Source organism: Scyliorhinus torazame, chromosome 1 (genome assembly GCF_047496885.1).
Source record: "Scyliorhinus torazame isolate Kashiwa2021f chromosome 1, sScyTor2.1, whole genome shotgun sequence".
Classification (NCBI taxonomy): Eukaryota; Metazoa; Chordata; class Chondrichthyes; order Carcharhiniformes; family Scyliorhinidae; genus Scyliorhinus; species Scyliorhinus torazame.
In genome coordinates, this window is record NC_092707.1 from 111,561,972 (window position 1) to 111,578,553 (window position 16,582).

The 16,582-nt window shown below is 46.7% G+C and overlaps 1 protein-coding gene across 1 annotated transcript in view; it reads right to left on the reverse strand.

The window, feature by feature from the left end:
- Window positions 1–16,582, reverse strand: part of LOC140410951 (tRNA (32-2'-O)-methyltransferase regulator THADA) — a 496,539-nt gene that overhangs the window by 390,404 nt on the left and 89,553 nt on the right. Inside the window, exon 13 of the mRNA XM_072499809.1 lies at window positions 8,394–8,546. Within this exon, the coding sequence (XP_072355910.1) occupies window positions 8,394–8,546 (153 nt within the window). The remainder of the gene's footprint in view (window positions 1–8,393; window positions 8,547–16,582) is intronic.

The window sequence follows — 16,582 nt, forward strand, 5'->3', positions numbered from 1 at the left end:
TCCATCGCCTCTTCTGCCAAAATAGTACTCAGGCTTCTGGAAAGTCACCCAGAGGCAGGCCGGGTACAGTACTCCGAACTTCACCCCCTTCTTAAAAAGGGCAGTCTTGACCCAGTTAAACCCGACCCTCCTCTTCGCCAGTTCTGCTCCCAAGTCTTGGTACACCCACAGTTCGTTCCTTTCCCAGGTGCACTTCCTCTTCTACCTCGCCCATCGGAGGATCTTCTCTTTATCCAGAAAGCAGTGCAACCGCATCACCAGCGCCCTTGGCGGCTCTCCCATTTGCGGCCTCCTCATCAGCGCCCTGTGCACTCGGTTGACCTCCAAGTCCGGTCAAAGGCCCCCTTCCCCCATCAGCTTCTCCAGCATTTTGGTCATGTGTGTGCCGGCCACCGCACCTTCCATGCCTTCGGGCACCCCCACAATCCTCAAGTTTTGTTTTCTGGAGCAATTCTCCAGATCCTCCACCTTCTCCTTCAGCCTCTTTGGGGTCCCCTGCATCACCCCCACCTCGGCCACCAACAAGGCCAGCTGCTCCTCATGCTCCCCCACCGCCTCCTCCACTTTCTGGATCGCTTGGCCCTGGGACTCCAACCTCTGTTCTACTCTCATGATCCCCGATTTAATCGGTTCCACCACTTTGGCCAGGTCTTCCAGGGCCTCCTTCCTCTGCTGGCTGAACTTTGCGTTCAGAAACTCCACTAGCAGCTCCTTTGACCACTGGATGGGCAGAACAACCCCCTTGCCCTCCACCATCTCATCCTGTGGCGCACCACAAAGACTCTCCTGTTCCAGCAGCTCTTTTTTTTCTCACCCCACCTCTAGTTTGTGGATCCATCCACCAGTCACACCTGAGGAGTAACACCTTCTCTCGGCACCCCTGCACCTCTTGCCATCAAAAACTTCACCTTTCGGGCGGGGAAAAGACCACAAAATGTCGCCTTGAGCAGGCGACACCAAATGAGCAACCGCTCACTCCATGGCGCCACTGGATGTCCTGCCCCTGTTTTTTAAGTGCGCAGCCATAAAATCTTTGAAAATGGATTCTAGAATTTTCCCCACTACCGACGTCAGGCCTACTGATCTATAATTCCCTGTTTTTTTCTCTATCTCTTTTTTTAAATATTGGAGTTACATTAGCTACCCTCAAATCTGCAAGAACTGTTCTAGAGTCTATAGAATACACGAAGATGGCGACCAATGCATCCACTACTTCTAGAGCCATTTCTTAAAGTACTTTCGGATGTAGATTATTAGGCCTTAGGGATTTATCAGCCTTCAATCCCATGAATTTCCCCAACACCATTTCTCTACTAATATTGATCTCCTTCAGTTCCTCCCTCTCACTAAACCCTACGTTCCCCAACATTTCTGGTATCTGATTTGTGTCCTTATTTGCGAAGACAGAACCAAAGCATGTGTTTAGTTGATCAGCCATTTTTTTTTCATCCCCTATTATGCATTTCCCTGTTTCCGACTGTAAGGGAGCTACATTTGTCTTCACCAATATTTTTCTCTTCACATAACTATTGAAGCTTTTACAGTCAGTTTTAGGTTCCCTGCAATCTTATTCTCGTACTCTATTTTCCCTTTCTTAATCAATCCCTTGAATCTCCTTTGCTGAATTCTAACTGCTCCCAATCTTCAGACCTGTTATTTCTCTTGGCCAATTTGTATGCTACTTCCTTGGATCAAATACTATTTCTAATTTCCCTTGTAAGCCATTGTTTGGCCACCTTTCCCATTTTACTTTTGTGCCACACAGGAATAAACAATTGTTGCAGTCCCTCCATGCACTCCTTGAATGTTTGCCACTGATTATCCACTGTCATCCCTTTAAGTCATTTTTGTAAGGGCCACGAAGAATCCAGCACGGGTTTTAAGGATACAAAATAATAACGTTTATTTACTATAACAATATATACATAACAGTAGCAGTAACTTCCCTTGCTACCTTCTCCTTCCTGCTGGTTCCTGAACTGGCCAGCTTATTTTTACTAGGAGTTTCTCCGCCCCCCTCATTGGGGAAGTTCATACTCCCATAGGAATGTGGGATAGTCATTAGTCCCCAGCCAATCGTAAGTAGGCAGGTTATAACATCCCTCCCCCCCAAAGTCCAAGGAATCCACCGAAGACCCTGGCGAAGGAAGGCGTCAAACTAGTTTGGCCGCAGGCCGGACGCTATTTGCACGCGGCGCTGGATCAGGCGGCGTGTAACGAGACGGAGACCGGCGCTTCCGTGATGAACGGCGCGGTTGTACATCCACGGCCTGTGGACCCGAGGATTCCCCCTCTGATGCATCCTGTGTCTCCATCTCGGAGTCAGAGTCTGCTGCCTCCGTCATGTCAGCGTCTCTTATCTCCATTCGGTCCCGTAACGACCTGCGCAGGCTTCGAGTGAGGCACCAGTGGAAGCTTGTGAGGACTACCTTCCATTGTCTCTGGTCTCTGCGGCTGTAGAAATGAGCTCCGGGGGCGGGGAATCTTTGGAGGGGATAGTCTTCTGGACCGAACGTGGTCCACATGTTTTCGCTGGAGACGACCCTGGGCTTGCACTTGGTAAGATATAGGGCCCGTTTGGCGTAAGATTACACCAGGAACCCATTGGGCACCACCAGCAAAATTCCGCACGAATACTGGGTCATCGGGCGCAAACTGCCGAATCGGACGATGCCGAGACAATCCCTGTCCCTGCCGTTCTTGTGTGCGGCGTACTTTTGCGCCAATGTCCGGGAAGACCATACTAAGGCGGGTGCGAAGTCTTCGGCCCATTAGGAGTTCTGCGGGAGCTACCCCAGTCACTGCATGGGGGGTGGTCCTGTACGTAAACAAAAAGCGAGCCAGTCTCGTGTCCATTGATCCGGAAGACTGCTTCTTTAGGCCTCTTTTGAATGTTTGCACTGCACGCTCTGCCAACCCATTTGAAGCCGGGTGGTAAGGGGCAGTGCGGATATGGCGGATGCCGTTCATCTTTGTAAACCTAGCAAACTCCTCACTCGTGAATGGAGTGCCATTATCCGTGACCAGCACCTCGGGGAGGCCATGCGTACTAAATGATAAACGCATCTTTTCAATTGTTGCGCAGGACGTTGTCCCCTGCATCTTATGCACCTCCAGCCATTTGGACTGGGCGTCAATTAGTAAAAGGAACATGGATCCCTGAAAAGGGCCTGCGAAATCTGCATGTAAGCGTGCCCAAGGCCGCCCTGGCCATTCCCAGTGATGTAGGGGCGCGGCCGGCGGAAGCTTCTGATGCTCCTGGCAAATGGAGCAGTTTTGGGCCACCTTCTCAATGTCGGTGTCGAGGCCTGGCCACCAGACATAACTCCGGGCCAACATTTTCATCTTGGTCACGCCCGGATGCCCATTGTGCAAGTCTGATAATATCAGCTCCTGGCCTTTTTCCGGGACAGTCACACGCGTCCCCCACAAGAGGATGCCGTCTTCCACGCTGAACTCTGACAGCTTGGAGGAAAATGCCCGCAACTCGCCTGGGAGCTATCTATGCTGCCCACCATACAGGACTATGTGCCGAACCTTTGACAAGACTGGCTCCGTCTGGGTCCACTCACGGATCTGTGATGCCGTGACAGGCAAGGTGTCCATAAAATTTAGGGTTGCAACCACCTCAACCGTCGTGGGGGTCGACATGGGGCCGGACGATAAAGGCAATCGGCTCAGTGCGTCGGCATTTGCTATCTGCGTACCTGGTTTGTGCTCCAGCGAATACTCATATGCAGCAAGCAACAAAGCCCAGCACTGGATCTGTGCAGAAGCAATGGGCGGTATTGGTTTATTCTCTCTGAAGAGTCCCAGCAGGGGCTTATGATCAGTCACGATAGTGAAATGGCGGCCGTACACATACTGGTGGAAGCGTTTCACCGCGAAAACCACTGCCAGGCCCTCCTTCTCGATCTGCGCGTACTTTTTCTCCGCTGCAGTCAATGTGCGGAAGGCGAAAGCTATCGGTCGCTCGGCCCCGTTCTCCACCTTGTGGGACAGGACAGCCCCAATACCATACGGGGATGCATCACATGTGACGAGCAAAGGCTTTCCCGGATCATAGTGGGTTAGTAACCCAGACGACGACAATTGTTGCTTTACCCGCCGGAAAGCGGTTTCTTGCGGCTGACCCCAAACCCAGGTGTGATTTTTCTTTAGCAGCAGGTGCAAGGGGGCCAGCGTAGTTGCCAGATTGGGGAGGAACTTCCCGTAATAGTTTACGAGACCGAGAAAAGAACGAAGATGCAAAGTGTCAGTCGGGGTGGGGGCATGTTGAATTGCACGCACCTTCTCTGCGACGGGGTGCAGACCCTCGCGGTCCACCCGATAACCTAGGTAGACTACTTCTTTTGCCTGAAATACGCACTTTGTGTGACGTAAACGGACTCCAGCCTCCGAAAGGCGTCTAAGGACAGCCTCCAGATTTTCCAAATGCTCTTGCTCCGACGTCCCTGTAATCAACACGTCATCTAGGTAGACAGCCACACGTGGTAAACCTCTCAAAATGCCCTCCATAACACGTTGAAAAATTGCGCAGGCAGAGGATACTTCAAAGGGCAACAGTGTATATTCATACAGGCCCCGGTGTGTGTTAATTGTTACATAAGGGCGGGAGGCAGGGTCCAGCTCCAACTGCAGGTAGGCGTGACTCATATCTAATTTTGTGAATGAGAGTCCACCTGCAAGTTTCGCGTAGAGATCCTCTATGCGAGGCATTGGGTATCGGTCGAGTCGGGAAACTGTATTCACTGTAAGTTTATAGTCGCCACACAAGCGAACTGTGGCATCTGGCTTCATTACTGGTACAATTGGTGCTGCCCAGTCAGCAAAACGGACGGGCCTGATAATATCCAAACTCTCCAACCGAGTGAGCTCCCCTTCTACCTTCTCGAGCAAAGCGTAAGGCACTGGGCGCGCCCGGAAATAGCGCGGCGTGGCTCCTGGTTCAACTTGGATACGGGCTACGGCCCCTTTTATTTTCCCCAAACCAGGCTGGAATACCTCTGGGTATCGTCCTAGCACCTCAGTCAACCCTCCAGAAACTGTTTGGAGGATGTGCTGCCATTGCAACCGCAAATGGCGCAACCAGTCCCGACCCAACAGGCTGGGCCCATGGCCACGCACTATGATAAGTGGGAAACGCCCCTCCTGGCGTCCATAGACAACAGGGGTCATTGTAGTTCCTGCAATGTCCAGTGGTTCCCCCGTGTAGGTGGCCAACCTGGCCTGTGAGTCAGTTAATGTAAGGGTCTGTATACCCTGCTTGATGCGGTCGAATGTCCTCTGGGCGATCACGGAGACCGCTGCGCCAGTATCCAACTCCATCTCCAGCGGGTGGCCATTGACCCGTACTGTCACCTTAATGGGGGCCACACGGGGAGCTGCACACAACGCAGCTGCAGGCAGTCGTCCTCCGTCTCCACGTCCTCAGGAGTGGTCGCCGCAGGTTCATCCACATGGAAGGTACGGCCTCTGGGCTGGTCCCAGTTACGGCCCCTGGGCTGGTCCCAGTTTCGGTCGGAACGACGGCGCCTCTGGCGTCCCCAGGACCACCGTCCGCGACGGGGTCGGCGCCTACAAGTCTGACACGGACATGGCTCCTCATCCATTGGCTCTGGAGAAGGCTCCCTTCGGGGAGGAATGTCCGATGGCCACTGGCGTCGGTCCGGTCGTTGCCTCGCCCAAGGTACCGCAGGAGTGCGGGGGGACGTTTTTGGGCGGAAAGGGTTGCGCCCCAAGGCATGCACTTCCATTCCCTGTAGCTCCTGTACTCCTCGCTCTGCGCTCTCTCGGGACAAGACTATTTGTATTGCCTGTTGAAAAGTCAATGTTGGCTCCGCTATCAACTTTCTCTGGGTTGCTGCATTGTTAATACCGCAAACCAAACGGTCGCGTAACATTTCTGACAAGGTCTCACCATAGTCACAGTATTCCGCAATCCCGCGTAGCCTGGATAGAAAAATCGGCAAGGGATTCTCCAGGGGTACTCTCAGCGGTATTAAACCGGTAACGCTGGACTATCGTGGACGGGGTTGGGTTAAAGTGTTGCCCCACTATATTCACAAGTTCGTCAAACGTTTTGGTGTCCGGCGCAGCTGGGTACGTAAGGCTCCTAATCACCCCAAACGTATGCGGCCCGCAGGCGGTGAGCAATATGACCACCTGGCGCTCGTTTTCAGTGATATTGTTTGCCCGGAAATAGTAACGCATCCGTTGTGTGTACTGGTTCCAGCTTTCCAGCGCAGCATCAAAAACATCCAAACGTCCGTACAGAGGCATGGTATAATAGAAAACAACTTCCAACCTGTATCCAACAAAAATCCAGGGAGGTGGCTTCAGCAGTGTAGACAGCTATTCACTTTTACCTTCGTCGCCAGTTTTGTAAGGGCCACGAAGAATCCAGCACGAGTTTTAAGGATACAAAATAATAACTTTCATTTACTGTAACAATATATACATAACAGTAGCAGTAACTTCCCTTGCTACCTTCTCCTTCCTGCTGGTTCCTGAACTGGCCAGCTTATTTTTACTAGGAGTTTCTCCGCCCCCCTCATTGGGGAAGTTCATACTCCCATAGGATTGTGGGATAGTCATTAGTCCCCAGCCAATCGTAAGTAGGCAGGTTATAACAGTCATGTTCCACAATCGATCAAAGCCAACTCACGCCTTATATCATTGTCGTTTCCTTTATTAAGATTCAGGAACCTAGTCTCAGAATCAATTACTTCACTCTCCACCTTGATGAAAAATTCTATCATATTATGGTCGCTCGTCCCCAAGGACACTCGCACAACTAGATCACCAATGATTCTGTTCTCATTACACAGTACCCAATCAAGGATGGCCTGTTCTCTAGTTGGTTCCTCAGCGTATTGGTCCAGAAAACCGTCCTGTATACTCTCCAAGAATTCCTCATCTATGGTATTGCGACTAATTTGATTTGCCCAATCTATATGCAGACTAAAATCACCCACAATTACAGATGTCCCTTTATCATATGTGACTCTAATTTCCTGTTTAAAGCCATTCCCAACATCACCACTGCAGTTTGGGGGTATATATACCATGCTCACTATTGTTTTTTGCCCCCGTTGTTGCTCAGCTCTATCCTTACAGAATCCACATTGTCAGAGCTAATATCCTTCCTCACTATTGCATTAATTTCCTCTTTAACCAGTAATGCAACCCTACCACCTTTTCCTTTATGTCTGTCCTTCTCAAATACTGAATACCTCTGGGCATTCAGTTCCTATCCCTGGTCACCCTGCAGCCATGTCCCCACAATCCCGATTATATCATAAGGCATAGGAGCAGAATTAGGCCACTCAGCCCATCGAGTCTGCTCCGCCATTCAATCATGGCTGATGTTTTTCTCATCCCCATTCTCCTGACTTCTCCCCATAAATAAGACCAAACCCATTTACGTCTATTTGCATGATTCGTTCATCCACTTTATTACGAATGCTCCACTGTGCCACCCTGGTCTCTCCCACAAGTGAAAACATGCTCTCAGCATTGACCCAGTCAAATCCCCTCAGAATCAATAAGGTCACCTCTCATTCTGCTAAATTCCACTGGATGCAAACCCAACCTGTTTCACCTTCCCTCAAAAGATAACATCTTCATCCCAGGGATCAGTCTCTGAACTACTTCTAATGCAATTATATCCCTTCTCAAGTAAGACGACAAAATTGTAAACACTACTCCAGATGTGGTCTCATCAACACCCTGTAACAACATTCCCTACTTTTATACTCGATTGCCCTTGGAACAAACACCCAACTTTCCATTTGCCTTCTTAACCACGTGCTGTACCTGAATACTAATGTTTGGTAATTCATGTACCAGAACTCCCAGATCCCTCTATACCGTAGACTTCTTCAATCTCTCTCCATTTAAACAATATGCTGCTGTGTAAAACCTTAGCCCTGGGGAAATAGGACGGTGAGGTTGTGAAAGGTCTGGTTCTGCCCGAGATAGTGGTTTGGGACAGGGATTGAGTGACATTGTGACATTGGAGAATCTGATACCAACCAGCTGAACAAGGAGGCTGAATGAGGAAGGCAGAGCGGTTACAGCAGGCAGAATGTAAATATCTAATCCCAGATTACAGGCTCATGGGAAACTCTGGTATAGAGAGTTCACAAGATCTGGTAAGAGACGGAACCAAATAGAGGTGAATCTGAGGTTTAAGAGATCTGCAGACTGTATGCAAACAGAAAACACCTACTGAGACCCTTGCCTTTAAGATACATTGAAATGGCACCCAGCAGCATGCTGAGCACAAGAACAAATAAGAGTACTCGCTTCCTGAAGGTGCTAAGTTTTACTCAGCAGAAACGGAGTAGGTTCCCATCACTCAACCGACAAAATGTGTTCCAGATCCTTACCAGGTGGCTGTCCCTTTCTCTTGATCGGGCTCCAACTGTCTGTGCAGGTCTCAAGCAGTGCCTCCATCAGCAGTAACGCAGTCTTCTTCCTCTGGTAGTTCAAACTGGGTAACAGAGAGGTGATACTCAGCTCCAGCAGCCACTGTACAAAACCTACAACAATCAAAGCAGCAGGAGTCAGCAATGCATCAGCTCGGGGGTTAGTGGGGGTCCGGTGATGGAAGGGCAGAGACAGTGAAACATCAAAGGCTGGCTGGTGATTAGTTGAGGGGCATGTGCAACAATGAGTGGGTATGTACGTACAGTGGTTGGAGTGATATTCCTGGGGGTGGGGGGGTGTGTATACACGGTTATGTACTGAGATATGTCTTAAAATGATGGAGATAATATACAGTGGGGAACTCTGAGTGGCTACGTAAATGCAGCAGGGGTGATAATAATGGGGGGGGGGTGTTCAGGAGACGGAGATAATAAAGGGGGTGTGCAGAGGACACTGTGATAATAATGGGGGTGTACACAGGAGACTGTGCAATAATAATGGGGGTTGTACAGGAGACCGTAATAATCAGTAGCACAGTGGTTAGCACTGTTGCTTCACAGCACCAGGGACCGGGGTTTGATTCCCGACTTGGGGCACTGTCTGTGCGGAGTCTGCACGTTCTCCCCATGTCTGCATGGGTTTCCTCCGGGTGCTCCAGTTTCCTCCCACAAGTACTGAACGACATGCTTGTTAGGTGAATTGGACATTCTGAATTCTCCTTCAGTGTACCCGAACAGGCGCTGGAGTGTGGTGACTAGGGAATTTTCACAGTATCTTAATTGCAGTGTTAATGCAAGCCTACTTGTGACTCTAATAAAGATTATATCATATTAATAATGGGGGTGCAATAATAATGAGGGTGTGTAGAGGGGACTGTCTAATAATAATGGGGATGTGTACAGGGGACTGTCTGATAATAATGGGTGTGTGTGCAGAAGACTGTTTGATAATAATGGAGGTGGGTACAGGGGACTGTGTGATAATAATGGAGGGGTGTGCAGGGGACTGTTTGATAATAATGGAGGTGGGTACAGGGGACTGTGTGATAATAATGGAGGTGGGTACAGGGGACTGCGAGATAATAATGGGTGTGTGTGCAGAAGACTGTTTGATAATAATGGAGCTGGGTACAGGGGGCTGTGTGATAATAATGGGTGTGTGTGCAGAAGACTGTGAGATAATAATGGAGGTGGGTACAGGGGACTGTGAGATAATAATGGAGGGGTGTGCAGGGGACTGTTTGATAATAATGGAGGTGGGTACAGGGGACTGTGAGATAATAATGGGTGTGTGTGCAGAAGACTGTTTGATAATAATGGAGGTGGGTACAGGGGACTGTTTGATAATAATGGGTGTGTGTGCAGAAGACTGTTTGATAATAATGGAGGTGAGTACAGGGGACTGTGAGATAATAATGGAGGGGTGTGCAGGGGACTGTTTGATAATAATGGAGGTGAGTACAGGGGACTGTGTGATAATAATGGAGGGGTGTGCAGGGGACTGTTTGATAATAATGGAGGTGGGTACAGGGGACTGTGAGATAATAATGGGTGTGTGTGCAGAAGACTGTTTGATAATAATGGAGGTGAGTACAGGGGACTGTGAGATAATAATGGAGGGGTGTGCAGGGGACTGTTTGATAATAATGGAGGTGGGTACAGGGGACTGTGAGATAATAATGGGTGTGTGTGCAGAAGACTGTTTGATAATAATGGAGGTGGGTACAGGGGACTGTTTGATAATAATGGGTGTGTGTGCAGAAGACTGTTTGATAATAATGGAGGCGGGTACAGGGGACTGTGAGATAATAATGGAGGGGTGTGCAGGGGACTGTTTGATAATAATGGAGGTGGGTACAGGGGACTGTGAGATAATAATGGGTGTGTGTGCAGAAGACTGTTTGATAATAATGGAGGCGGGTACAGGGGACTGTGAGATAATAATGGGTGTGTGTGCAGGGGACTGTTTGATAATAATGGAGGTGAGTACAGGGGACTGTGTGATAATAATGGAGGGGTGTGCAGGGGACTGTTTGATAATAATGGAGATGGGTACAGGGGACTGTGAGATAATAATGGGTGTGTGTGCAGAAGACTGTTTGATAATAATGGAGGTGGGTACAGGGGACTGTGTGATAATAATGGAGGGGTGTGCAGAAGACTGTTTGATAATAATGGAGGTGGGTACAGGGGACTGTGAGATAATAATGGGTGTGTGTGCAGAAGACTGTTTGATAATAATGGAGGCGGGTACAGGGGACTGTGAGATAATAATGGGTGTGTGTGCAGGGGACTGCTTGATAATAATGGAGGTGAGTACAGGGGACTGTGTGATAATAATGGAGGGGTGTGCAGGGGACTGTTTGATAATAATGGAGGTGGGTACAGGGGACTGTGAGATAATAATGGGTGTGTGTGCAGAAGACTGTTTGATAATAATGGAGGTGGGTACAGGGGACTGTGTGATAATAATGGAGGGGTGTGCAGAAGACTGTTTGATAATAATGGAGGTGGGTACAGGGGACTGTGAGATAATAATGGAGGTGGGTACAGGGGACTGTGAGATAATAATGGGTGTGTGTGCAGAAGACTGTTTGATAATAATGGAGGTGGGTACAGGGGACTGTGTGATAATAATGGGTGTGTGTGCAGAAGGCGGTTTGATAATAATGGAGGTGGGTACAGGGGACTGTGTGATAATAATGGAGGGGTGTGCAGGGGACTGTTTGATAATAATGGAGGTGGGTACAGGGGACTGTGTGATAATAATGGAGGGGTGTGCAGGGGACTGTTTGATAATAGTGGAGGTGAGTACAGGAGATGGTGTGATAATAATGGAGGGGTGTGCAGGGGACTGTTTGATAATAATGGAGGTGGGTACAGGAGGCGGTGTGATAATAATGGGGGATGTACAAGGTACTGTGCAATAATCATGGGGGGGTGTACAGGGGACTGTGTGATAATAATGGTGGGGTGTACCAGGGACTATGTGATAATAATAGGGAGTGTACTAGGAACTGTGTGAAAATAATGATGGGGTGTACCGGGGTCGATGTGATAATAATGGGGAGGGGGGTGTACCGGGAACTGTGTGATAATAAGGTGGGTGTGTACAAGGTACTGTGCGATACTTATGGGGGGGGGAGAGAGAGGGGGGGTGTACAGGGAACTGTGAGATAATAATGGGGTGATGTATAGGGGACTGTAATAATAATGTGGGTGTGTACAGGGTGATAATAATGTGGGTACGTATAGGCAACTGTATGATAATAACAGTGGGGGGGGGGGGGGGAATGATAGAATCCCTACAGTGCAGAAGGAGGCCATTTGGCCAATTAAGTCTGCACCAAGCCTCTGAAAGAACACTATCTGGGTCTACACCCCCACGCTATCCCCATAACCCCACCTAACTTTGCTTAATAAAAATGTGCTTAATAAATTCTATTTGATTCTTAAATACTAGTTATTCGTACCTTGTAGGTCAAGCACAGCTGTGTTAGAAATTAACCTAGTATTAGAAATTTAAAATTCGGACCTCAGTTTGTTTTAATGAGAAGGGTTTTATACCTCAAAACCCAAACCTTACAAAAAGGTTATGTTCAACAAAGGTAGATCCCACCAGGTTTTATTGGTATTCAAGAGGAAACATTCAGGCATCTTCATGATGCATGTTGATGATTGCTTATGGGTGGGCATGCAGAATGTGTAACATGTTATCATTTGGATAATGGTAAAATTTAAGAATGGAGGACCAGCTTCTAGGCTTTTAAATATATTTGATTAGATATTAAACAGAGTAGGACTTGTGTAATTTCAAATCAACAACCCTATTTAGACAGCATTACTTCCATCTGAGTTAATCATGCAAAGTCATCACCAAAAGATGATCTTATATCTATCTGAGCAATTGCAAAGCTTGATTGGTCAGTTCAACTCGTCACAAAGATAGGAATTAGGAGCATCGTAGGCTAGTCGGCCCTTTGAACCTGCTCCTTCATTTGATAAGACCATGGCTGATCTGATTGCAGCTGCTACTTTCCTGTACTCTTAGATTTTTGATTGACAAGGGAGTCAATCTGACTAGGCCTTAAACATATTAATTGATCCAGCCTCCATTGCTCTCTGAGGAGGAGTATTCCACAAAGTAACAACACTCAGAGAAAAATAAATATTTTCATCTCTGTCTTAAATAGGAGACCTCTTATTTTTAAACTGTGACCTCTCGTTCTAGTCTCTCCCACAAGGGGAAACACTTTCTCAACATCCACCCTGTCAAGTCCCCTCAGGATTTCATATTTCAATAAGATCACCTCTCATTGTTTTAAACTCTAATGGATACAGGCCCAGCCTTTCCTCAAAAAACCTTCATCCCATTAATCAGTCAGGTGAACCTTCTCTGAACTGCTTCTAATGCAATTATATCCTTTCTTAAATAAGGAGACTTTAGTAGGCCACAAACCGAGATGGTCAAAAGAAAACTTGCTTTATTGCAAAGCAATTATATTTACAATATACATCAAATCCCAGTCTGCTCCATCGATTCCATACCTGGCGGACTTTACAGATCTCAATCATTAATGTCCTTGGGTTCCCCGCCCCCTTAGTGTGGAAGCTCGTATTCGGCGTGACTCGGCTCTTCAAGCCTGTTCGTCCATTCAATAAAATCATGGCTGATCTGATTGTAACCTCAACCCCACATCCCTGCCTAACCCAAATTCCTGATAACCTTTCACTTCCCTGTTAATCAAGAATCTATCTAGCTCTGCCTTAAAAATATTCAAAGATTATGCTACCACCGCCTTTTGAGGAAGAGAGTTCCAGAGACTCACGACCCTCTGAGAAAACACATTTCTCCTCATCTCTAATGAGCGACCCCTTATTTTTAAATAGTGACCCCTAGTTCCAGATTCGCCGGCAAGTGGAAACTGTGGTGATCTCTGTAGGTGCACACACACAAGGGATTAATGGGTAGATAGCAGCACCACATGATCACCAGAGGGCTGGGCCAACAGGGGTATAAAGGGCAGCCACACGGGGTCTCTCTCTCTCTCTCGGGTGTGCTGTGAACAGGGAAACATCAGTATCACATAGATAGTTAGTGGAGTTACAATTAGTTACAATTGTTAAATCTTGTTATCCAATTCCTAGTTCCCATGTTAAGGTAAATAACTCACGCATTAATAGTTATAGTTACTCAATAAACCTTTGTTGTTACTGGACGAGTTTGAGTCTTCTTCAACAAGATTCAGGGGACCTCACCATCAGCCAAGGATTGAGTAACACCACAGAAACATCCTCTCCATCCACTCTGTCAAGACCCCTCAGGATCTTGTATGTTTCAATCGAGTTGTCTCTTACTCTTCTAATCTCTGGTAGATACAAGTCTAACTTGTCCAACCTTTCTTCACAAGACAACCCGCCCATCCCTAGTATTAGTCTAGTAAACCTCCTCTGAGCTGCTTCTAATGCATTTACATATTTCCTTAAATAAGGGGATCAATACTGTACACAGTAATCCAGATGTGGTCTCACCAATGCCCTGTACAACTGAAGCATAACCTCCTATTTTTGTGATCAATTCCCCTCACAATAAACGACAACATTCCATTAGCTTTCCTAATTACTTGCTGTACATATACACCAGCCTTTTGTGATTTATGCAGAACGCATTGCATCTCAGAGCTCTGCAATCTCTCACCTTTTAGATGATCATTTTCTTTTTTATTCTTCCTACCAAAATGGCCCATTTCACATTTGCCCACTTTATACTCCATTTGCCAGATATCTGTTCACTTTCTTAACCTAGCTATGTCCCATTGTAGCCTCGTTATGTCTTCTTCATAAGTTACTTTCCCGCATATGTTTGTGTCAAAAACAAATTTAACAACCATACCTTCAGTCCCTTCATCCAAGTCTTTTATATAAATTGTAAAAAGGGAAGCCTTAGCACTGGTCCCTGCAGCACACCGCCCATCACATCCTGTCAACCAGAAAATTACCCATTATGCCCACTCTGTTTCCTGTTAGCTGGCCAATCTTTTATCCATGCCAAAATGTTACCCCCTATACCATGAGCTTTTATTTTCCGCACTCTCCTTTTATGTGGCACCTTATCAATTGTCTTCTGGAAATCTAAATACAGTACGTCCACCGGTTCCCCTTTATCCACAGCACACATGACTCCTTCAAAAAAAAAAAACAATAAATCAGTAAAAGCTGGGCCAGAATTCTCCGGCTGTTGGGAATCGCTTTTCCCGCTGGCAACGCACTCCAGTTTCCCGGTGGCATGGGGTGGCCTCAATGGAAAATCCCATTGACAAGCGCCAGAAAGAGAGAATCCCCCCACCAGCGAACAGCACACCGGCAAGAAACACATGGCTGGGGGAGCGGAGAACACAGCCCTTGATTTCCCTTTCACAAAACCCTTGCTTGTTACTTCCTCGAAGAGCTTCAATAAATTAGTCAGGTATGATTTCTCTTTCACAAAACCATGATGACTGCTTGAATGAATGAAGATTTTCTAAGTGCACCACTATAACCTCCTTAATAATAGGTTCCACCATTTTACCTATAGCAGATGTTAAGCTAACTGGCCTGTAGTTCCTGCTTTCTGTTACCCACCTTTCTTAAATAGAGGAGTTACATTTACTATTTTCCAATCTGATGCAACCTTTCCTGAATCTAGGGAATTCTGGAAATGCAAAACCAATGCATCTACTATCTCAGCAGTTAAGAGCCTTGGACGATGACCATCAAGAACTGGGGACTTGCTAATCTTTAGTTCTTAGTTCTAATTATTTTCTCAGTACCCTTTTTCCTGGTAATTGAAATTATTTTAAGTTTCACCCTCCCTTTCACCTCGTGATTTACAATTATTTTTGGAATGTTATTTGTGTCTTTCACACTGAAGACAGACACAAAATATCTATTCAGTGCATTGCTATTTCCTTATTTTCTATTATTAATTCCCCAGACACTCTCTCTACATGACTAATGCTCACTCTAGTGACTCGTCTCCTTTTAAAAAATCTGTAGGGCCTTGTACTGTCTGATTTTATATTTAAACTCTGTTAGCATCTCTTTCTTCCTTGTGTTCTTATCTAACTTCCTCTTAAATTAATCTATTCTATTTGCCTCGAATACTTATGGTCACAAATTCCACATTCTAATCACTCTCTAGGTAACAACGGTCCTCCCCCTGTTCCCGAATAGATATATTAGTAACTATAAGTTCCCTCATCTTGTTCTCTTCCCACTCAGTTGGGCAATTGGACTAGACCAGATGCTAGTTTTGATATGTTGGAATTAAGGTGTTTCACTGTGGTAAAGGAGATAATGTATAAAAATTAAGTTTGGATAAATGCATTAAGGTCCCGTAGTTAGGTGACCCAAAGAACATGAACATGAAACCAGTTATGTTTAGCAATGTTTTACATGCTAATCTTCCTGATTAATATTCTAGTGAGGGTGATTTCACAATATTTTTGATAGCGGGAATAGGAATGTCCTTTAATTTGAAAAGCTAAGAAAATAAAAATACTTTAGCTGCTGAAACAATGGCTATATGTCAAATATTTTAAATGAGATTCTGTGTGATAAGACCATAAGTTTTATGAGCTCATTCGGCCCATCGAGTCTGCTCCACCATTCGGTCATGGCTGATATGTTTCTCATCCCCATTCTCCTGCCTTCTCCCTGTAACCCCTAATCCCCTTATTAATCGAGAACCTATCTATTTCTGTCTTAAAGACACTCAGTGACTTGGCCTCCACAGCCTTCTGTGGCAATGAGTTCCACCCTCTGGCTGAAAGAATTCCTCCTCATCTCAGTTTTAAAGAATCGTCCCTTCAATTGAAGGCTTTGCATACAATTTCTAGTCTCTCCTACCAGTGGAAACATCTTATCCATGTTCACGCTATCTAGGCCTCTCAGTATTCTGTAAATTTCAATCAGATCCACACCTCATCCTTCAAGTACATACCCAGAGTCCTCAACCGCTCCTCATATGACAAGCCCTTCATTCCCGGGATCATTCTTGTGAACCTCCTCTGGACCCCCTCCAAGGCCAGCACTTCCTTCCTTATATACGGGGTCCGATACTGCTCCCACTATTCCAAATGGGGTCTGACCAGAGCCTAGTACAATGGGCT